This window comes from Lichenostomus cassidix, chromosome 21 (genome assembly GCF_008360975.1).
Source record: "Lichenostomus cassidix isolate B80296 chromosome 21, HeHo_3.0, whole genome shotgun sequence".
Lineage (NCBI taxonomy): Eukaryota > Metazoa > Chordata > Aves > Passeriformes > Meliphagidae > Lichenostomus > Lichenostomus cassidix.
This window is the reverse complement of record NC_139501.1, coordinates 7,702,793-7,724,859: the sequence shown is the minus strand read 5'-3', so window position 1 is coordinate 7,724,859 and position 22,067 is coordinate 7,702,793. Positions and strand designations below refer to the sequence as shown.

The following is a 22,067-nucleotide window of genomic DNA, read 5'->3' as shown; positions in this document are numbered from 1 at the left end:
GTTAGACCTCAGCTGTTCTGGAGCGTTTGAAGAAAATCTGTTCAGCCACTTCAATTATATGAGCAAGAAAGAAAAAGGAAGAGAAAAAAATTCTTAATGCTGGGAAAAATTAGCTCTAAACCTTGTTGATAATAAAAGGGATTCATGGGGGAGCATTACCTTCACCGCAGGCTCATCCTTGTTGCAGTGGGATGATGACAGAATCTCTTTGTTGCTGGTGATTTGGGATAGGGATGTGGGTCTGGAAGGCTTTTACATGCCCATGGGATTGGATCCTGACTCATCTAATGCAGTCAGGGATATGCAGCACTGACTGGAACCTGTGCTGGGCTATTTAAGGTTTGTCCAAGGTACGTCAGCTGGGCTTTGTGCTCTGAGACATGATGAGCATCCCTGTGGTTAGAGCAGTCATAGGCTGGGCATGGAGCCTCCCCAAAAATGTCACATGGAGAAACCTGTGGAAACCTGCTGGGAACTCTTCCCAGGTGGGAGACTCTGTGTCCTGGGCAAATATCCCCTGTTTTTTAATTAGACCTTTCAATTACTGCCTAAGAATGAGAGGCCTAAGAGGCTGCAGTGGCCTAAGATCCAGAAGTGGTATAAGGGACTGAGAGTGTTGGAAGGGGCCAAAGAAAGAAGCTGGAATTGCAGGGTGATAATGAACCTCTTTGACTGGTAATTAAGATCCTTCTTTTTTCCCTGTTAAGCAGAAAACAAGTGAAAACCACTGTAGTGGTGATGGCTCAGGTACCATGTCTGGTCAGCCCCCAAGGAGGTGCCTGTGACCCTGGGTAGCAGCACCCCAGCTGTCTGGCACTTGAAGCTGCCCTAAAAACTTCAGGATTTTTCCCTAATCCCCTACTATTTGGAGATTACACAGGATCTGTGTTGCAGCATCCTCTGAGCATCCCTGGGTTCAGCTGTGCCTTGTGGCTCAGCCATTGCTCACCCTCCTCTCTCAGATCCATGGAAAACACTAATATTTCCATTTTGTGGATCACAGTTGAGGTGCACTTGGATTTTTAGGGTGGGTTTGGTTTTTGTTGTGGGTTTTTTTCTTTTCCCTCTAGATAATCCTCTGCAGCATTTTGCTGTGGGTATTTTGGCAAAGCACCAACCTTGGCAAATCTTTGAACTTCAGCCCTGCAGAGACCCCCAGGTGCCTGATGTGTGAGATTCTTGAGGCTTCAAGTTATCCTGTTTTCCCAGAATTGTGGCACATGGCAGGTCCAATGCTTTAGCATGTAGCAGTGAATTAGGGCCAAAAATGTTCAGAAGGGTTTGTGAACCTTCATTTTCCAACCTTTACAGCTCAGGAATTTATGGTTCTTGGACATCTGTGACACATGAAATACTGTGTGACCCCAAGTGATACAAACTGTAGCCCCATGGTCTTGACAACACCTATAAAATAGGTTTATATCTTCTGCTCATCTAAACAGTCAGTTTATGATATATCAAACTAACCTGCCTAGTCAATCCCCAACTGAAACCTTTTTGGGGGTGAAAAGATGCAGGTAGAAGAGCAGAACTAGCAGTAGTCAAATGATTAAGCCCCTTTCCCAGGTTAATGACAGTGAAAATCAGATCTTGGGTACCATGGGGTGTGTCAAAACCATGTGTTAAGAAAGCACTGACAAGATCCAAACCTTGAACTTTAGCACATATACATACGTGTACATATTGTACATACATTTCACATAAAAAACCTGCTGTGGCTGGAAGGGAAAAAAAGAAAAAAAAGATGTTTTCTTTGATGGATCATCTCAGAGAACTAGAGAGGACGCCGTATATGCTGTTGGGGCAGGACAATGAATAAGAATTATTAAAAACACCACCAAATTCAAACACTCATGCCTCAGAGGTGTGACAAAAGCCGCTCTGCATGCACTTGTGTGGGGGTAATTTTCCCTTTTCCCTCATTTCTGCCTATTTAAAAATGACTATTATTTCCCAGGGGTTTGGCTGAAAGCAAGAGGTATGACCAGAAACCTCAATATTGCTCATCAAACTGGTTTAATGACCAAAAGATCTGTGTTGGAGGGGGAGAACTCTGTTTTAGCCTGCCTGCACTGTGAACAAAGGCAGATCTCCCACTTTGATGTGCTTCCAGCCTGGGTGTCCATCTCCAGGGAGCCCTCAGGTGACTGTTGGAGATATCATGGCAGCCACCAAGGACAGCAAATCCCTGGATTTGAGGCAGGATGAGATGTATTTGTGAACCAGGTGCAGGGGGCAGGACAAGGATGCTAAAACACAGCAGCCATGCAAAAAACTGGATGGAAAACAATCTCTGAAGAAAAACATGCACAGCAGGGGTCATGACCCTGCATAGGGGAGCAAAAATCGGCTTAAATTAGCAAAGTACCCAGTTAGGCACAAATCAGCTCTGAATTAATGTGAAATGGGAGAAAACAGGGACAGTTCAGCTATGAGGGTCCATAAGAAGGTCCGTAAGTGGAAGATGTTGGAGGCATTTCAGCCTTGGGAAGAGACTTGTGGAGGGGCCAAGCTGGATTCCCAGGGATTTAACATTAAATTAACACATTTTTAAGGCCACATCCCCTCCTTTGAGAGCAACAGGTGGCAAAAGACTCAAGATATTTAGCCAGGAGGGCAAGAACTGTTCAGGATGGGGTAGAGGCTCCTGCCATGCTACAGAAGTGGCTCTGACCCAGCACTAGAGTCACTAGCAGGGACTGGTCCAGATGGGGAGTGAGGGGTAATCAAAGAGACAATTCCAGAAAGACGCCCATGACTGAAAATATTTTAATACCACTGAGTCACAATATTTAGTACCAACAGAAAAAAAACCAAAAGGCATTTAAAAATCCCCACCTGTCCCATTTCCAAGGCCATGCATCCCATAGAAAAGTTAGTGGAATTTATATTAATAGAATAAAAACATTCTTTACAGTGAAATATAAAAGGCCTTTTTAGTTGGTTTTGGGGTTTTTTTTGTTTTGTTTTAAAGCACTAGGTTCCTTTTGAATCCTTACTGCAGTGGCTTTTGGTTGGTGTTTTTGGAAGAGTACCCCAAAATCCGGGTTCAGCATCTGATGGGTGATGCCAGACTAGAAGCACTGCTCTCCCCTGAGGGGTGCAGGACACAGTTTTACAGAGGGGCTGCAATTTGAAAGAGAAAGAGGCAGTTAATGCCAGGGAGAAAGAGAGAAATCGCTCCCCTGGGGAAAAAAAAGGTATTACTTCTCCTCCAGCACATCCAGGGACCCAGACCAGGGCATGGGCAAAACACCAAATAGAGTGAAAGGATATAAAATGGAGAAAAATAGAATAAAATAAAATAGAGCAAAATAAAACAGAAGAATAGAAAATAGAGTAAAATAAAATAAAATAATAAAATAGTGCAAATTAAAACAAAACAGTAAAATAAAATAAAATTGAGGAATACAAAAGAAAGTAGATCAAAATAAAATTTTAAAAAATCAGCTCTCTCTTAATATTTGGGTTAAAAAATAAAATAATAAAAATAGATAATCAAGCTTTTTGGATAATTTCCAGTGTCCTTCCCTGTGGGTTGGCTGGTGTAACACCTGCAGTAGAGCTGGAGGGATGGAGTACAGGGAGTTTGGGGGATTTACAGATGAAATTGGAGCTTTGGCAGTTCTAAAGCAATTAGTAGCAGTGGAATAGACGTACAAAGAGGTGGAGGCAATTAGCAGGTTGTGTTTGGAGCCTTCACTGTCCACTCTAGGGGATCCTGGCAGGAAAGAGGGATTTGGACCCAGCAGGGAGGCACCAAAATTCAGGGCTCTGTCCATCTGCCACTCAAAATAGTTGTGTTGGGTACCAAAAATAAAAACAAATCCTTTGTGTTCAGAGCCCCTTCTTGCTGCTTTAATATGCCCAAACCCATTTCTTCTTGTTTAACAAGGCACAGCTTGGTCCTGGACAGGAACAAACCCAAGGCAGGTTTGGGCTGGCAGAGCTCAGCTGGAGCAACTGGCCTCCAGACAGGAATCCATAATAATTAATAATAATTTTAAAAATGTTGCTTTTCAGTAGCAATGAGGCAGGGGAATACAGCACCCTGAAAGCATCCCTCTGCCAAGATCTGGGCATGGAGATGCTTGAGCCCCAGTTTGGGCTGGTGCTGTTAGAAGTGAAAATCTCATTCCAGGAAAATCAAGCACTGGCTTTGCTCCCCACTTGCTCCTGAAAACAGGATGTGGGAGAGGGGTGGTCATGGCACAAAGCCCTTCTGTGCAGCACACCCCCATGGCTCTGTGCCCCCATGGCACCGGCATCAGCCTCCCTGCATTGCCCCCACAGCATCCCTGTGACAGACAGACATGGCCTGGCTACATTGTGAGGCTGGGGATGCCATCCCGCCCAGCTGAGGGGAACATGGCAATGATGAATATGGGTGCTGTGCCATTTAAAACCTGTGTTTTAGAGGCTGGCACTGAAAATAGTGCTGAAACCTGGAAGGAAGAGAAAGGTCTCATGGAGGAGTCAGGGTCCAGGCAGGGTGGGAGTGCCAAGGTCTTGCCGGTTTTTGGGAGGGGAGGGAGGCACTGAGTGGCGGGAGGGCAGGGTTAGGGCTCAGACGTACTCCTGGGCCGTGGAGGGCTGTGACTGCCGGTGGTACTGCTGTCCTCGGCGCTCCTTGGCAGGGCAGGAACAGCACAGGAGGGACCCCCCCAGCACGGAGAGGCTGGCGGCCCCCCAGCCCACGAAGAGAGCTGAGCCAAATTCGTACCTGTGGTGAAAGGGGTGAGGGAGCATCAGGGAGGGGCAGAGAGGCAGAGGTGCAAACTCAGATGGGCAATAGGATGCTCAAAGCCCGCTCAAAGCCCTGATGAGGTAACCAATGATGCCAAGGCAGATTTTGGTTCTTCCCTCTCCATCCCCATCTTTCCTGCTGGCTGGATACAGCTCTCACATTTCCCCATCCTTTAATCCTCCCCTGGGCTGAAAGTCCACATGTGCACCACTACCCTGTCCCAGCTGGTAACAACTAAAGCTTTAGCATCAGGGATGTCTTCTGTAAGGTGGCAATGAGGACTGGCAGAGGTCCCACCCGTGGGACACATCAACCCACAATGCCATGCCTTACCAAAACCAGCAAGGGAAGGTCCAATGGGAAGTGCAGGGACAAGACAGGATTCAGAAGAAGGGCACTCACTGGCTCAGGCTCTTACCTGGCATTGATAGGGATGGTGCTCTCTCTGAAGAACTCGTAGGTCACCTGTGTTGCATACAATGACACGGCAGCCAATGTGCACAGACCTGGGCACAGAATAATGGACTCACAGAATGTTTTGGGTTGGAAGGGACCTTTAAAGGTCACCTAGTCCAAGCCTCTACAGTGAGTGGGTTGTCTAGCCATTCCACTAGACATCAAATGTTGACTGTCAGTGACATCCAGCCCTCACTGAACTGTTCCCCTTCCTCCACCAACACTGTTGAAACGTGTTTGAGGATTCCGGCACCAGTGCGGTGCAAAGGCTGGAGCTGCCTTACCAGACAGAACGAAGAGGACACCTCCAGCAACAGCTATGCGGCTCTTGGTGACAGGATCCTCCTCCCCAACTTTAGTGCATTTCATGCCCACCACACTCACGATGATGCCAAAGAAGCCCAGCAGGAGAGAAATGACCATGAGAGCCCGGGATGTCTGGATGTGAACTGCAAGGGGGGAAGAAAAGCTGTTCCCAGCAGGTGCCTTTGGCCACAGCTGGGCACTGGAAACAAGGTCACTGTGTTCCATGCTGGTGATGGACCTGTCCTTAACCCTGTTCTTGCTGTATACCTCCCATTTCATATCCTCCCAACTTGGCAGATTCAGAAACCTCAGCTCAGCTCAGGGCATGGCTCCCAATGCCTTCCCCGATGTTCCTCCCTGCCACCCTCATCCTGGGCGTGACTGCCTGGGCTGGGAAACACCTTGCCTGCAGCAGCACCACAGTCACCAAATGCCAAAAGGGTGATGCACAGTCATAGAATGGGGGGTTTTGATGTCCCCATGGGGCTATGTTATTCCCTAAACATGATGCCCACATTGGAGCTCAAACCTTCTGGGGACAGGAGTGTCCCAGCAGCACAATGGGGTTCAAACCCACAAGGCCAAGAGAGGCTCAGGCCTGGGATGGGGAGGCTGAGGCCCAAGATTCACAGATGGAGGGGGAAGCTTGGACCCACATCAAGGCTCAGCTCAGTGGATGAGTGGATTCAGACCCTTCTGAGGGGGGTCAGACCTACAATAGGGGTGGGGCCAAGAAGGGCTTGGACCTGAAGGTGACTCAGACCCCCGGAAGGGCCAGAAGAGCTCAGATCCACAGGGGGAAGGGGGCACAGACCTGTTGGGGATGAGTGTGCAAACCCATGTAGGTGGGTTCAAACACAGAGAGGGCTTAGAGCCATATGGAGGAGGGTCAAACTCACAGCGGGGCTCAGACTTGCAGGGGGGCAAGGGCAGCTCAGGATCCCAGGGGAGCTCAGACCCACAGCAGAGAGGAAGAAGGGGGACTGCACCCAGGAAAGGAAGCAGGGCTCATCCCACGGGCCCCGAGCCTCCGTACCCACCGTCGAGGGAGAGCAGCGACTCGTGCAGGCGGCACTGGACCTGCCCGGTGCTCTGGGCGGCGCAGCTCATCCACAGCCCTTCGTGGAGCCCCACGGCCGTGATGATGGCGTCCCCGGCGTACGAGCTCTGCCGCCACTGCGGCAGCACGGCGGCCGCCAGCGCCGCTACCCAGCCGGCCAGCGCCGCCAGGTACCCGGCTAGCTCCCGTGCCCCGCCGCCCATCGCCACCGCCGCGCTCTCACCGCCCCGCGCCGCGCCCGGCCCCGCCCTGGCGGATGGAGAGGGGCCATGGGAGGAGGCAAAAGGCCGGAGGGGGGGGGCTCTAAGGGGGAAGGCGGGTGGGAGGGTTGTCATTGTCGAGGGAGGATTTGAGGAGAAGTGAGAGATACGCGTCTTGCACAGGGAGATTTAGGTCCCCGGGGGGCATTTGAGACCCGAGTGGGAGAACTGGGGCCAAGGGGGTGGGTAACCTGGAGCTTAGGGGGAACTGGGAGGTGGGAATTAGGGGCCTGGAGGAGGGGTACTGGGGCCCAGGAGAGAGTATTAGATCTGAGAGGGAGAGATTTGAGTCCGAGGAGAGTGATTTGGGGCTGGCAGCAGCGGATTTGAGTCCTAGAAGGAAGAATGTGGTCTTGGGGGAAAGATTTGGGGCGTGGAGGGAGGGTATTTAGGTCCTACAGGAGAGATTTGTGTCTTGAGGCAGGTGTGAAAACTTCAAACGTCAGTGGAGGGATATGGGAAAATGGGGCTCCCCAACGGGAGGAGGGGATGGGGGGGTGTGGGACATTACCCTACCTCATCCATGACCCTCTGAACCCCTGCCATGGGCTGGGAGCCCCGCAGAGGCCTCAGGGAGCACTCCAGGAATTCAACAGTGAGAAGGGAAGGGGTTCATTCAGTGAGGGAATTCAGGCACACCATGCCACCGTGGCACCAACAAGAGAAGCCATTGTCGGTCGTGTACTCCTGCAGGAGGGAGACGGGGTGTGGGGGACACGTGTCACCACCCTGGTGACACCAAGCCCGTGGCAGCCCCAGGACCTGGCAATCGTTAACTGCCATGGCCTCATCAGCAGTCTGCTCACGCACGCAGGCAGCTGGGGGTGAATGCTGGGATGGTGGGCAGCCTCCGGTGGGACCATCAGTTCATCCTGGAGAAATCATCCTCCAGACCCTCCTTGCCCACCCCAGTGCTGAACGGCTCTCCAAGTGGGATGGTGGTGCTGGGTGGTTGCATATGGGGCAGAATTTATTTGCCCACATTCCCAGGATGGTTATGGTAATGGCCAGACATCTGCGGAAACAATTCAATGCCCTGTCTGGGGTTGCCAGGGTACTCAATGTCCTTCTTGTTCAAGGACAGTTCCCTCCTCCCTGGCATGGTGGGTTCCTTCCCACACTATGGGAGCATGGTCCAGGATATGTTCAGCTGGAGATTACATTGCCCCTGCTGCCCCTGGGGCACCTTGTCATCCCCCCCCCAACACCTTTGTGAGGCTACAGGGCTACAATACTCTTGGGTAGATGTTTGCCAGGAGGGAAGGCTGCACCCCAACTCTGACAATAGCCAAAGGATAGAAGCAGCCTTGTGTCCCCACTCAGGAAGTAACAACTTAGAAAAAAAACCTGCCTTTATTTACCCATTTTTTGCAGAAGGCACTTAAATAGCTGGAAGTTCAAGAAAGGCACACATCTGCACCCATGGCATCAGGGCCGCACCCCTAAAAAAGCATCCCTCCCTTTTCCCCATGTTACCCACCCCTGAGCCTCCATCAGACCCCAGGTTAGCTCCACAGGGGGATGCTGGATGCTACAGGGGCATTCCCCAATCCCATGTTCCACCTGGGTTGGGGGCAGAGGGGGTCCCATATGTCACCCTTATGACTGTGCAGCCTGCAGCAACAATGCTGGCATCACTAGTCCCAGCAAAGACGTCCTGATTCCCATAGGGTGTCACAGCTCATCCTTCCCCATCACGATGGCAGCTGGTGATTCCTCCTTCAGCTCTGGCTCCAAATCCCCCTCTTCCATGCCGAAAAGCATCTTCACCAGGTCATCTGCCTGCACACGCTCCTGTAGGCAGACCCACGGTGACAAGCATGGCCACCGTCCCTCCCAAAAACCCCACGTGCTGTGGGGAAGGAGCTTACCCGCTCACTGTGCCGAGGGTCCAGGGTGAACCAGAGGGCAATGGCACAGCGCTGGCCCTTGGTCACAGCCTTCACCCCATGGGGGTTCTCTGAGCCAGAGGAGAAGCCCACGGCACGGCCACACTGTGGCTGGACCTCTGCCTGTCAAGGATGGGAGACCCCAGTCAAGGGTGAGCTGGTTCCCCTCAACTCAAGTTCATCTTTCGCAGTGGCTCAGGGGACAGGGCCAACATGCAGGAGCTGGATGTGGTGCTGCACATGGATCGTCGAAGCTGAGCTACTCACGGTCTGAGTCTTGGCATCCAGCTCGGTGAAGTAGAAAGCTCCTCCATCAAAGTCCCCATTGAGGTAGAGGATTGCACTAAAGGGAGCAGGGGACAAGTGGAGGTGACAAGCAACCATCACCAGAGCTCCAGCAAGGAGGTGAGTCCAGAGCTCCCCAACACCATGGCATGAGCCAGAGGCAGGAGAGCCCAGGTTTGGTGTCCTCCTACCTTGCTCCTCCCAACCCAGGTGCCACCAAGTCATGGTACCCTCAGGTGGGGAAGCTGCAGCTGACAGCCGCCATGAGTACCTGTAATCCCGGAAAGTGTAGGCTGGGGGTTCCTTCACACACACCAGTGCCTCTGCATTGAGGATGCAGTTGTCCACATGTACCTCGTGGCTGTTGTCACTCCGACCTTCTTGCTTCTCTAGGGTGGAACATGTCATGTCAGGACCCCTCTGTGCAAGAAGAGGGTCCATCCTCAAGTATGCTGTACTTGGAGGTGACAAGGAAGTCACGTGTAGCCTAAAGCACTCTCGCTGGAGTGTGGATCGTGCAAGGCCATTTGGGCGGCACAGAACACTGTTGAATTGTCCCATGGCATTTCCATGGCCCTCCAGGCACAGCCTCTCTAAGCACCCATCCCAAAATGCCTCTGAGTGATGAAATCCTGTATGGCATGAAGCCATCTGCACTGTTAGAGGCAACCAGCAGAGCTGCTGCTCATCTTCCCAAACTGGGCTTAGGGACAAGCTTCCTACACCCTCCTGGGAAGACGAGCGGTAGGGAGAAGCAAGGAGGTCTCCAAAGAAAGGTCCAAGACCAGACCACTCCAGCTGTTAGAGGACATCCAGACAGGACAAGACTTGTTCCTCTGGGTCACGCTCACCATCGATGGCAGTGCGGCACACTAGGTGGGAGTAGGAGAAGTGGAGTGGGACCTCCAGGCGGAAGTAGGACTCCATCATGTGCCGCACCTTCTCTGTCACATTGTAGTACAAGTAGGCGCTGCGCAGGGGCACCTTGCCCTCCTGGCCCAGCTGGGGGAGACAGACAGGACAGGGACTCAGCTCCAGCTGGGCATGGGCAACCACCTGTCCCAAAACTACCCTCCCTTGTCCCCATAGCCCGTTTCTCCACACAGCCACCCCAACCTTGAGGGCCTTGAGGACAGTCACACCATAGAAGGTCTCGCTGGGAGTGTGAGGAGAGGTCTTCCCCCGATAGCCATCCCCAGCCAAGGCAGCCGCCTGCAAAACCCAATTGGTGTTACTGGTCTGATGTCTGAGCTGCAGGACAGCACCCCTCAGCAACCTCTGCCCACCCCTGCCTGCTCCACCTGTCCTTGTGCTCACATTAGTGAGTCTCTGCAGTTCCCGGCATTCCTCAGCAGAAAGGACTCCATCCACTACCACACGCTGGGAGCCGTTCAAGGCCTTGGAGTTCATAGTGACACTGGCTCCTTTGTACACCAAGGGGCCACCTGTGGCACAAATGGGATTGGGGGACATGGGATGGATGCCATCAACCCTGGGGTGTAGTGCTGGGGGAAGCTGTGGTCCCACCACCTGCTCCTGCTGCCACCCATGTGTGGACGGACTGTGAGCTGGCAGCAGGGATCACAGAGGTCCCAATCCCTCTTCCCCTCCTGGCCTTCTGCACCTTCTCGGATGAACTTGCTCATGTCAGCAGAGTCCTTGGCTTTCTCCTCCACCAATGTCTCGATCTCCTTCATGAGGTTGCCAATTTCCTCAGAGATGCGTGCTGCCGTCTCCCGCTCCACCCTGGGCATGCAGCAGCCATCAGCACCACCACCCCACTGTCCCCAGATCAGAAATGAGGGCCACTAAGACAAGGGCAGGACAAGTTGTCTCAGGTGCTGGTGACAAAGCTGGCACCAAGACTGGAGAGAGTCACCTCAGTGCATCCCTCACTCTGAGGTGCTTGGGGTGACCTACCCAGGCCCATCATCCCATGGACTGATAGGAAGCGAAATTCTGCCCTCCAGCAGCCTCTTCCAGTCCCAACATCAAAACTTCCCCTGGCAGAAGTTCTATGCCATGGCCTTTGGCCCAAAGCCCACAGAGGAAGAAGGGTATGTCCTGTTGGACCCCTGTGGGGTGGGCTCAGCTGGGGACAGCACTCACTTCTGTTTCTCTCGTAGTCTTTTTGGTATCACCTCTTCAGGTGTCCATGCGTCCTGCAGCCAGAAGAACAACATCAGGAGCTGGACAAGGATCTGGCCAGGACACAGACCCCTCATCTGCATTCCATCTGACCACTGCATCCCCCTGGTCTTGCACCACCCACCGGATCCACAAAAGGGATGCCAAAGACGTCGTAGCTGAAGAAGAGCAGCTCCTTCTCCATCAGACTCCGCTGGTGGTATACCTGGATCTCCTGCGGCAAGGGGCAGAGGGATGGGGTGAGGTACGGCAGGAGGGTTTTGAAAGTCCCTGAGTGTGGGCAGGAAGGTGCAGGTTTACACCATCCTTGTGGTCCTTGCTCCAGACCCACAGCCTGGTGGATCCATCTGGCAGCTGGGAAGGAAGTGGCTTTCCCCATCCTGCCTGAACTTCCCTGTGGACAAGCCCTGGGGATAGGACAGTTGAGCAGAGGCATATATGTCCCTTCTGCAGGGGGCTCTTTAGGAGCAGATTCCCTTCCCCTACTCCAACTGGTGTTGGGCAGAGACTCCCATCCATGCCTATCACATCCCAGGCAGGACCTGGCCATCCAGATCTGGCTATTTTGAAGCCAGATCCTCTCCTTTTTAAGCATTTTCACTTCAGTTGTGGAAGAGTGTGGCTAGCACAGGTTTTTCTTATGAGAAGTTTTCTTGTGTTTTGTAAATAAAGATAAAGTTTGGATGTTTTTGGAACAGTGTCTCAGAACTTGGACAGTGCAGGCCTGGCCAATCAGGCCTGGGGGAAGGCTTCTGACTGACCAATCTGGGTGACTTCTGAGAACTCTATATATGTGATGAAATCAAAACAATAAAGGTCATTCCTTCTTGCCACTGAAAACTGATGCATTCATTACTCTGCTAGCTGCTCAACAGCGACAGAAGAGTGCAACAGAGGTGGGCTCAGATCCTACTAAAAAGACTGTCAAGCTGCCTCTCACAGCCCTCTCTCTGAGGAATGGGTCCATGTGTGCTAATCATCCAGCTTCACTTGGCCTAAGACATTTTGCCAGCGATGTTTTTCAGCCTTTCAGCTATTTTTCAGCTTGTCGGACTTTAAATCTACTCATTCCTGTCCACCTTTGGTAGCTGACCTGGAGAGGACCCCGCAACTTCTGCAAAGGTCCCCAGGGAGGAGAGATGTCCCTGCAATTGTTTGTCCCAGCTGACTGCTCACCTTTCGGGGTTGGATGGGTCTGGCCAGTTTTTCCCCCAGGACGGCGGTATAATAGGCCAAATTCTGGTTCATCACCTCATCATGTGGGAAGAAGAGCAAATAGGTTTTGGCACATTCAATGGCTTTTTCATAATTCCCATCTGCAATGAGAAATGGGGCTGTTAATAGGGGCTCTTAATAGGGGCTATTAATGGCAGGTATGGAGGAGAGACCAGAGACATAGCCCTTGTTGTTTTCCAAAGAGTCTCATGAATAGGGCAGATTCCTTGGAACAAGGATAACTGCTTCCACAAAGGATAAATTCAGACTCTGAGGTACTTTCCTGCCTCCAGAAACCATTGTAACAGAAACCAGGGTCACAGCTTGGGTACTTTTCTCACTTGAAAAGCATCATGAAGCCTATTTACAGGCAGACAGATCCAACCATTTCCTGGCTAACCTGCAATTTGCAGCCACTGAAGCATCCTGCCCCACTTTCATGCACCCTTTCAGACTCACACAATCAGTGAAGACGTGGGGATGCATTAGAGCACCCTGTGCAGAAGGATGTGGAGACAATGGTGGATGAAAAATTGCACAGGACCCATCCGTGTGCACTAGCAGCCCAGAAACCCCCCATGTTCTGGGCTAAGCTCCAGCAGTATGGGCAACAGGTGAGGGAGGGATTCTGCCTCTCTGCTCCACTCTAGTGATATGCCACTTGCAGTGCTGCCTCCAGCTCTGGGTCCCCCAGCATAAGGTTATGGACTCATTTGAGCAGGTCCTGAGGAGGCCACAAAAATGGTCAGAGGCCTGCAGCACCTCTGTGAAGAAAAGCCGAGAGAATTTGGCTTGTTGAACCCGGAGATGAGAAGGTTTCTGAGAAATCTTATGGTCTCCACATATCTAAAGGGGCCACAAGAGAGATGAGGACAACTTTTCATCAAGGCTTATAGTGACAGGACAAGGGGCAATTGTTTTAAACTGAAGAAGGGCAGCGTTAGGTTGGCCATAAGGAGGGAATTTCCTGTGATGAGGGTGGTGAGGCTCTGGCACAGACTGCCCAGAGAAGCTGTGGCTGTCCCATCCCTGAAAGTGCTAAAGACCAGGTTGGATAGGGCTCTGAGAGATCGGAGTGATCATCAGTGCTAGATGTCCCTTTATCTTGGATTGGACTGATGAGATTATTTTTGAAGGTCCTTTCCCCACCCAAACCATGATTTCAGCCCAGGCAGAGCTGACTGCCCAGTGCTGACAACCAAAGAAGATGGGGCAAGGAGCAGCTTACCGTTGTAGTAGGCAAACTGCAGGTAGTTGAAGTGCGAGGGCAGAAAATCCTCCAGAGGCTTCTCCCGACCAGGCGGTGAGGCCAGCTCTGTGACACAGCCCTGCTTGCAGCTTAGCACCTGCATGGAGTGATCTGGTGGAGAAAAGCCCCATATCACTGCTCATGGTCACCCATGGGCTGGTGGGCAGGACCCTGAGGGGTGTCCCACCTCCTGCTCATACTGGGGTTGTTGGAAGCTTTCTGGAAGTGGAAAACCCTCAGGGATGGGGGCTATACCCCTCTGAGTTGATCGGTGGTGGGGTTGTGGTGCTCTCTCAGGAGGGAGCAGCCATACTCAGCCTCTCACCACATCCTGGTGACCCTCTACTGGTCCCTCTTCTGTCTTTCCATATTCCTCTGGAATTTGGAAGATTCCTGGGTATCAGCCCCAATGCTGAGTGCAGGTAGACACCTCCTGCCACTTACTGGCCACACTTTCCCTGGTGAAAGCTAGGATGGGGTTTGTACTCTTCAGGGACCCTCCACCCACACCCCAGCTCTTTGGGGACCAACCCCTTGAGAATTGTCCTCAACTCTTGTGACAGGACACAAAAGGCATGGCTCCCACCTGTGATGGCCTGGAAAAGGTCTGCATTGTACTCCAGGTAGTTGTAGCCCTCATAGTCATAAGGTCCCTCGCAGAGAGCACGGCACTCAGTGTCTGCCACAAAATACTCCTCCAGTGCCTTCTCCAGGTGCAGGATGGCTGCGGCTGGCTGCTCCTCTGTGTAAAACCGGACGCCCAGACGAAATTCGCTCTGTGGAGGGATGAGAAATGATGAGGGGATCTCAATGCCCCACTCCTCATGATGGATCACCCAGTCCCCACCACAATGGCATCTCACGAGCTCTCTGAACCAACAGCCGCAGTGTGATTGCCCTGGGTTCCATAGGGACAGGAGCTTTGGGAGGGGAGGGTCTCACCATGTGGGGTTTGGCCTCCAGGTCAGTGAAGTCATCCTCGCGGACTCCCACCATGGTCTGGTAGTACTCCAGGTTCTGTCTCATCTCCTGGTGCCCGGGGTTGGCCACGAAGAAGGTGTGAGCGGCCGCCGCCGCCTGCGCTGGCCGGTTCATCTGGGTGGGACGAGGGGTGAGACAGGGCGGACCCCACGCGGAGCGGAGGGGACACCTGGGGTATCCCGGCGGCCGGGGCGGAGGGCGGTGACAAGGGCGGTCCCAGCGAGCTCCAACGTGGCAGTGGGGAGCGCAAGGCGGGCAAGGCCCAGGCTGCTGGCCGGCAACCCCACTACGCCGGGGGGGACACCGAACCATCCCGGCGCCCGGGACTTGGAATCGCCACCGGCCGGTTCACCCGGTCCCAACCCTCCATTCTCCCGATGGATTCCGGGATCCTTCGTGCATCCCGCCCGCCCCAAATCCCGTCGCAGCGGGACACCCCTTTCCCCTCCTTTGTTCGCTGCCGGTCCCGCACCTTGAAATAGGCGACTTGGAGGTAGTTGTAGGGGCTGCGCCGGCTGAACTCCCGGTCCAGCTCCTCGCCCAAGCGGTATCGGGAGGGCGCGGCGGGCCCACAGCCCCGCAGGCAGGCGGCGCGGCGAAGCAGCGCCCGAAAGAACCACAAGTCCCGGAGCACCGGGTCGGGTTGGAGCTCGGTCCCCTCCGTCAGCCCCGCTGTGGCATTAGCACAGCGCATGCGGCACCGCGCCAGCCGGGAGCGCACAGCGGCCCGCGCCCGCAGCGCCCGCTCCATCTGCAGCACTACGGCGGGCCAGTCCCCCCGCGCGTACGCCTCGGCACCGGCGGCGAACAGCGCGTCCGGGGGCTGAGCGGGCAGCGGCGGGTCGCCCGGTGCCAGGGTCGGGACCGAGACCGGTTCCGGCGGCGTGGCCGCCCGCACCAGCAGCGCTATCAGCAACGGCGGCAGCAGCAACAGCAGAAGAAGCGGCGGCGGTGTCAAAGCCATATCCGAACCCCGACCGAACGGCGGCACTGCCCGACCCGGGCACCCGAGCGATACTAGCCCCGTCCCCCGGCCAATCAGCGACAGCAGAGCCCCGCCATGGCCGCACCCCTCACTGTGCGTACTGACGCTGCAGCGGAAACATTCCCGCCGGGCGGAAGCGGTGTGTCGTGGCCAGCAATGGCGGAGGGCGGCGCGGAACCCGGGGATGACGGCCCCCGCCCCGGTTCCGGTCCCGGGCTGGCCCTGGTCGAGGGCAGTGCCGGCCGCGCCGGGGACCTAGTGGCCCTGGCCCGGCAGGTGCAGCAGGTGAGGGCCGGGTCCCAGCGGCGGGGCTGCGGGGGCAGGGCTAGGCTCGCTCTTCCGCTGCCTCCTGGCCGTCTCCGAGGCCTTCTCAGCGGGCGGCAGCCTTGGTGCGTCCTAGCACATTCCGCTGCTCTCCGGTGGCCTCCTGGTGTGTTCCCTGCTGCCTTCCACCATCTCCCACCTCGTTTTTCGCAGTGTACCCAGTACCTTCCCGAGTTCCCACGCTGTTTGTGTCTCCAGTACTTCCCATTGCACCTCAGTGCATCCCACTGTGCCTTGCTGCCCCACAGTGACTCCCAGAGCGTCCCACTGAAGTCCCACCCCAGTATGCCCTGCTGCCTTTCAGTATGTCCCACTACTTTTAGTTCACAACAGTGTGTACAGATGCTTCCTGCGACCACACTCCCAGTCCATCCCAGCACCCCTGTCCTACTACTGCTTCAGTGATTCCCAGTCCATCCTGCCTCCCAGTCCACCCCAGTTTTTCCTGATATGTGTTACTGGCCCTCCCAGTGCCCTCCAGTATTTTATACTATTCCCCCAGTACCTCATAGTATATCATACTGACCTCCAGTGATTCCAATTTGTCCTTCAGAGCTTCTCAGTTAACCTAAATGCTCAGTGTATGTCCTACTGCCTCCTCCCTGTGCATCCCACTACCTCCCCGTCTAACCTGTTGCCTCCCAGTACATCCTGCTGCTCCTTCTCACTGCCTCTCAGCCTATCCAAGCAGCTCCTGATCTTTGCTCCTGCCTGGGTGTGCCAGGACAGCTCCTGCATCCTCCAGCTCTGTTAATGCCTTGAGCTCAACCATGGTTGGTCCAGCACAGTCTGGAGGGTTGCAGTTCTTCCCGTCCTGACCAGCCCTCATTTTCTCTCCCAGGCCAATGATTTCGTCCGGGCAAATGCCTGCAGCAAACTAACTGTCATCGCTGAGCAGATCCGGCATCTGCAGGAGCAGGCGCGTAAGGTGAGTGAGGATGGGCAGAAGGCTCATTGCCTTGCCTGGGGAGACAATCATCTGCCGCCATTGCTGGGCATCTGGGGAGAGCTGTGGCCTGGGATGTGAGTTTGGGCCAGGAGCCAAGTAGAGAAGATTCAATGGAAAACTAAGGAGGATTATTGTCTGGTGTAAAGGGGGATAGGAGAGGGTTGGTTTCAATGCTTTCCCTGAGTCCTGAGCACACCAGGAAGGACTTTATCCAAAACAGGGGAGCAAGGGTGGGTGGTCCAAAACATCTCAGGTGTCAGGACAGAAAGACAACTCTGGTTTTGGGACAGGTGACTTCTACATGCAGTGTGCCCCTGGAACGATCTCGTGAGGTGACAATGAAGCCCTGGCAGGATCTGAGGCCCTGGGAGAGATGAGCTCTTACCTTACTATGAGCTTGGCCTTCCCATTTGTCCTAGCTCATTTGCTGGAGCGGGTGGTCCCAGCAGCACACAGCAGGGCTTGGCTGTGCTCATCAATCCAGCCTTCACCCTTAGGGGTGAAATCTGGAGCCAGAGTGGGAAAGGATCTGCCAGTCACTGCAACTGGCCCACTGCCAGAGGCCATTATGTCATGAAATCATTAACTGGTGGAGCTGGGGAGATGAATTCTTCTTTGTTTCGCTCCCCCTTCCCTTGGGGAGCACAGCAGGAAGGCCCTAGAGTCCAGCAGCTGTGTGCGCAGATGAGGAATAAGCCCAGCATGTGCTGGGGTCAAGTGTATAGGTGAATCTGGGGTGAGATGCAGAGGCCCTTGATGCTTGGGAGTACCTCCACCCCTGCGGAGAGGTTCTCTGAGGTCCTACTGACAGGGAAGAATTGAAAAAAATTCATCTCTTTGGAAAACATCTCCTTCCTGGGGCAAGTGAAATCAGATGTGTGCCGGGGCCTCATGAGCCATCTGTCAAGTGATGTGTCTTGGGCTATGGCTGAGAGGCAATAGCATGTTGTCACTTTATTTCAAGTGTAGAAATGTTTTGTGTTTTCCAGGTCTTGGATGAAGCTAATAGGGATGCTGATCTGAACCATGTTGCCTGCAACCTTGTGAAGAAGCCAGGAAATGTTTACTACATGTACAGGCGGGAGAGTGGGCAGCGGTACTTCTCCATCCTGTCTCCTAAGGTGGGTGGTTACAGCCCATGAAGAAGCAGGGAAGGGACAAAAAAGTCTTGTTTCTGGTGCTTGGCAACATACGGAGCCTAGACAAAAGCACCAGCTTGATGGGGGCATTCACTGGTCCCTACTCAGTTGGTGTTTGCCCTTGATCTGTGTTACTCTGCTGGGGCCAGAGCTATCTTATGGAGTTCTCTGGCTCTTGGTGGAGAATGGCAAGAAGCCCTCTGGGGCATGGACCAAAATTTTGTCTTTTACCTGTGGTTCTTATTCTGGAGGTAAAGAACTGTCAATGTGCCCTGAGCCTTCCCTGGCTGGTGTGGCTGCCTGGCAGGATGGTCTCCTCAGGTACTTCAGCCCAGGGACTGAGTTTGCCTGCAGCTGAGGGGATGGTCCTGGAGGTCTCCTTCTAGACCACCCATTTTCTTACATGGAGGGTGAAGGCTTCAGGGCAAAGCTCTGGGCAGGTTAGGGAGATCTTGTGTCCACAAACCTTCCTGTGTCAGCAGCACTGGAGCTCGACCTGATGTTGGACTCAGGGTAGCTGAGCCTATTACTAGGTTAGGAAATGGGATGGTCATGTAGCTGGGACTGCTTCGAAGGTAGTAGGGCTGAGGGACAGCGCAGCCCAGCTCCAAGGGAAACTGAGCACTGATGGAATCTCTCCTTTCTCCACCAGGAATGGGGTACCACTCCCCATGAATTTCTTGGTGCCTATAAACTCCAGCATGACATGTCCTGGACTCCGTTTGAGGACATAGAGAGACGAGATGCTGAAATAACTGTCCTGGAGAAGCTGCTGAGCCGGCAGGCAGCACTGCCCCTGTGCACGGAGCCCAACTTCCAGGGCCTGACCAAGTCACATGAGTGACCACACCGGACCCCTTGAGCAGAGTCCCTGAGTGAGGGGACACAGTGCCTGCATGCTGACAAAGGCAGGGCAAGGAAAGAGACCAAGAAACAAAAATTCTGATTGCTCTGTGCTTTAAGGAGACTAATTCTGCATTCAGTCCTACTGGATTTTCTAGTAATTGAATAATTTACCTCATTGACTTATGCCAAGCTCTAGCAAGAGGCAGATGATACTAGGTGGTGTGAGTTCCAAGAAAACTTGGAGCAAAAAGCAGAAATGCTTGGGGCAGATATGATAATGCTGTAAAATAAGATCTCCTACCTTCCTGGCTCTGGTGTACCTTACTGTGAGTACTTGTGGCAGGTAATGATCTCAGGGCTGGATTTTGCCCCTTATTGAAATGCACATGTTTAGGGAGCTCTATGGCCTGGGAAGAGCAGTCAAAAGCCTGTGCAAAGGGTCTGCTGTGATCACTCTTCTGGTCTTCTGTCCTAGCTGGTCTGAATCCCTGAGCTGGGAATATGGGTGACCTGAAGCTCTCTTCTCTGGAAAGAGCATCCTCAAAAGTGCGATCTAGGCTTCAGGTGCTCTTCAGATTATGGGTGTTTCACATCCTCATGCATTCCCCTAGGATCTGAGTGCATGAGCTGCCATGTAGAGACACGATACTGGATGACTTTATACCAGAGCAGTGGGGAGAGGAAAATAATTCAGCCTTGATCTCTCATGTATCTCCAAGACAGGCCCTGTGTTCTTCCTGTATGGCAAGGGATTCCCTAAAGGGATTCCCTTTAGCTTTACCAGGGAGACTTAGTGGCACATGGAACTGGTAGGACACGTCCAGCATTTTTTTCCACCTAGCAAAACTAGGGAGAAGTAAAGATCAGAGCTGCTGAGGAGATGTCCTCCCTCTTCCCAGCCACAGGGCTTCTTCAGGACCTTGCCTGCTCCTCTGTGAGAAGCCAAAGTTGGAATTTATTGCCAGAGAGGATGCCCAGGTTGGTTTCTGGCATGTAACATTAGATGTGGTTGGATCCTCCCATGACTTACTTACTTTCCTGACATGACAAGGTGATCTTATATGCTGCTCCAGGCATTCCACGTGCACAATGGCTGCCTCCACTGGCAGCATGGAAAGGTTGGGCACCACTTGTAGGAGCTGAATTCTGACCGTGGGGTCTGGACCCACTATGGATGGAGTTGGCGTTTCTTGGTGGAGCCCAACTGTGACAGCATCTGCAAAAAGGAGACCCCTGGGGACCAGCACTGTCACTGTGTCTTGCCAGTACTGGAGTTTATTCCCCCGTTGCAGAACACAGCCTCTCCTTCAGTCTGTAGTGTCCCTCAGTCCACATCCTCATGCACTGGGAATTGCCTCGGGAGATGCTCAAGGCTGCTGGCAGTGACAATTCCTCATGGGCAGAGGTGTTTCCTGCTGGCATTACAGTGGAATGGGAGGTTTGGGGCAGCTCCCTAGCAGCCCAGGATTTTTTTTGTCCCAGAATTTCTTCTCCCAGCTCTGTCCAGTGCAGTAGCTCACCTACATCCCAGAACGGCTGAGCCTCTGGTAGGCAGAAACCTGCCCCTTGGAGTCAATATGGGACATTTTTTTCAGTGTCTTTCCTCATTTGGAGCACAGGGGCATATTAACAGCAATTTATTATTATTATTATTATTATTATTATTATTATTATTATTATACCAGGTTATAATTAATTCCCAATCAAGTCAAAGGTGCCTAGTTTGATGGGTTTTTTCTCTGCTTGTTTCATCTCCTTGGTTCTGACTTTACCTTGGTTTTTTCTCTACTTGTTTCATCACCTTGGTTCTGACTTGCATACTATTAAATCTTAACTTGGAAGGGAGAAAGTTAATTACTGCAGGGCTTTGTGTAGTGCTAATTACAGCAACACCATGTCTTCATGTGTGTTGATTTATGCTCCTCTGGGAAGTGGGGATTTCTGCCCTGGTTTTATCTGTTTCCATCATTAATATCTTTATCATGGCATGCACAAGAGGATTGGGGGTGGTGGTGGTTGTGGATCTCTGTAGCCTTTTGTGGGATGTCACATGTGTCCAGCAGACACCCTTGGCCCTCCATACCCCACAACTCACCAGTGTGGCCGTTCCTCTGGGCACTGTCAAGTCTTTCTCTTGGATTTGCCCCCAAAAAGCAAAACCACTCTGGCTGGGGCTTTGTATGAAAACACAAAGGAGGTCTCAAGAGACAGAACACTGAGGTGGTGGGCTCATAGTCATGCTCAGTGTTCTTGGCATTGTGGGAAGTGGGGAATGAGGCTGCTGCAAGGAGGGGTTGCTGGAAAGGGGGAACTGTTACCCCAAAATTGTTTTTTATGCACTGCTGGGATCTAATTAAAGCCAAAGAACTGAAGCATCATCAGAAATACTGGAAGGTGCTTTAGAGCCAAGCAACCCATAATCTGAACATGGACAAGGATGGAGCTGGTGGCAGGAGGATGAGGTGGAGCCTCCTGTAACGGTTGCAGTGAGGATGAGTTTCTGGAGAACCAAGGGGATGTTGCCCTGTGGGAAACTCCAGATTCTCTCCAGGTTCATGATCTCATCCACTTGGCTCAGTTTCTACCCAGCCAGTGCCTTTGTGCTTGACGGAGTAGGGATTTCATCCAAAATCAGCTGGAAGAGACAGTGAGACACTGACATCCATTCATGATTTCATCTTGAAAATTCTTTTGAAAATATTCTTCTTCCTTTCCTCTGTTGTGAGTACTCAGGGCAGCAGTGAGCACATTTGGAAAGCAATGGCTCTTTCCAGGATCTCCAGGGATGGCAAATATTTGCAGAAGGCACAGATGTGCATCTGACACCATTGGGCAGAGTGGGTTTTGTTCCATCTTTGGCCATGCAGATGAACCCGGGCTCATTTAAGAGGTCCAGCACAAAGATATTTCAATAGTGTGACCCACCCCAGGTGCTCCCCAGAGACAGTGTTTGGTGACTTGAGGCTGCTGGCACTGGGACTTGCAGGTCTTCCTGGCTTTTAACATTTGAATTACTCTGGAGTTTTCTGTTTCAGGCCAGGTTTTTGCCCCTGCTTCTCAAAGTGGCCATGCCTGGAGATTTTCTTCCTGGCCTCTTCTTCCTGAGGGATGGGGGGAGTTAGGGGGATTTAAGCCTCTTTAAGTGCCCACTGCTCGGGGTGGGTCGTCTTCCAGCCAGGAGGAGTCTCCCATCAGGAAGAACTGTGGCTCTTTGGCCCTTTTTATTTC

At 52.9% G+C, this 22,067-nt stretch overlaps 3 protein-coding genes across 5 annotated transcripts; 1 reads left to right on the top strand and 2 right to left on the bottom strand.

The window, feature by feature from the left end:
• Positions 1-2,755: 2,755 nt before the first annotated feature.
• On the bottom strand, positions 2,756-6,784 carry CLDN19 (claudin 19). Its single transcript, XM_085080314.1, has 4 exons — positions 6,550-6,784; positions 5,488-5,652; positions 5,166-5,253; positions 2,756-4,723 (listed from the first exon to the last, which is right to left on the bottom strand). The coding sequence occupies exons 1-4, from the start codon at positions 6,770-6,772 to the stop codon at positions 4,567-4,569; spliced, it is 633 nt and encodes a 210-aa protein (XP_084936440.1). The 5' UTR covers positions 6,773-6,784; the 3' UTR covers positions 2,756-4,566.
• Positions 6,785-8,167: 1,383 nt separating this feature from the next.
• P3H1 (prolyl 3-hydroxylase 1) lies at positions 8,168-15,601 on the bottom strand. 3 transcript variants are annotated; one of them, XM_085080300.1, is made up of 15 exons: positions 15,069-15,601; positions 14,558-14,710; positions 14,202-14,391; positions 13,595-13,726; positions 12,328-12,467; positions 11,276-11,365; positions 11,113-11,165; positions 10,628-10,749; positions 10,321-10,448; positions 10,120-10,215; positions 9,855-10,005; positions 9,275-9,392; positions 8,986-9,061; positions 8,701-8,841; positions 8,168-8,623 (listed from the first exon to the last, which is right to left on the bottom strand). In XM_085080300.1, exons 1-15 carry the CDS (start codon positions 15,558-15,560, stop codon positions 8,504-8,506), a joined length of 2,202 nt encoding a protein of 733 aa, XP_084936426.1. In that variant the 5' UTR covers positions 15,561-15,601; the 3' UTR covers positions 8,168-8,503. The 3 variants fall into 3 exon arrangements, 2 of the variants coding, with proteins under 2 accessions (XP_084936426.1, XP_084936427.1); XM_085080301.1 differs by lacking the exon at positions 10,120-10,215; XR_014856169.1 differs by lacking the exons at positions 8,168-8,623; positions 8,701-8,841 and having other exon boundaries at positions 9,038-9,061; positions 10,305-10,448.
• A 55-nt stretch (positions 15,602-15,656) lies between these two features.
• Positions 15,657-19,543, top strand: C21H1orf50 (chromosome 21 C1orf50 homolog). The gene is made up of 4 exons (XM_085080310.1): positions 15,657-15,866; positions 16,747-16,833; positions 17,844-17,975; positions 18,646-19,543. The coding sequence occupies exons 1-4, from the start codon at positions 15,657-15,659 to the stop codon at positions 18,835-18,837; spliced, it is 621 nt and encodes a 206-aa protein (XP_084936436.1). The 3' UTR covers positions 18,838-19,543.
• The last annotated feature ends 2,524 nt before the right edge of the window (positions 19,544-22,067 follow it).

Excerpts from the sequence above, each read along its gene's own strand:
- CLDN19 (XM_085080314.1), bottom strand. The coding sequence starts at position 6,772 with ATGGGCGGCGGGGCACGGGAGCTAGCCGGGTACCTGGCGGCGCTGGCC. Across the intron at positions 5,653-6,549 it reads GTCGCTGCTCTCCCTCGACG|TTCACATCCAGACATCCCGG; the intron begins GTGGGTACGGAG and ends CCCCCCTTGCAG. Across the intron at positions 4,724-5,165 it reads ACCATCCCTATCAATGCCAG|GTACGAATTTGGCTCAGCTC; the intron begins GTAAGAGCCTGA and ends CTTTCACCACAG.
- P3H1 (XM_085080300.1), bottom strand. The coding sequence starts at position 15,560 with ATGGCTTTGACACCGCCGCCGCTTCTTCTGCTGTTGCTGCTGCCGCCG. Across the intron at positions 13,727-14,201 it reads CCTTTTCCAGGCCATCACAG|ATCACTCCATGCAGGTGCTA; the intron begins GTGGGAGCCATG and ends TTTCTCCACCAG. Across the intron at positions 11,166-11,275 it reads GCATCCCTTTTGTGGATCCG|GACGCATGGACACCTGAAGA; the intron begins GTGGGTGGTGCA and ends TTCTGGCTGCAG.
- C21H1orf50 (XM_085080310.1), top strand. The coding sequence starts at position 15,657 with ATGGCCGCACCCCTCACTGTGCGTACTGACGCTGCAGCGGAAACATTC. Across the intron at positions 15,867-16,746 it reads TGGCCCGGCAGGTGCAGCAG|GCCAATGATTTCGTCCGGGC; the intron begins GTGAGGGCCGGG and ends TTTCTCTCCCAG. Across the intron at positions 17,976-18,645 it reads TCTCCATCCTGTCTCCTAAG|GAATGGGGTACCACTCCCCA; the intron begins GTGGGTGGTTAC and ends TTTCTCCACCAG.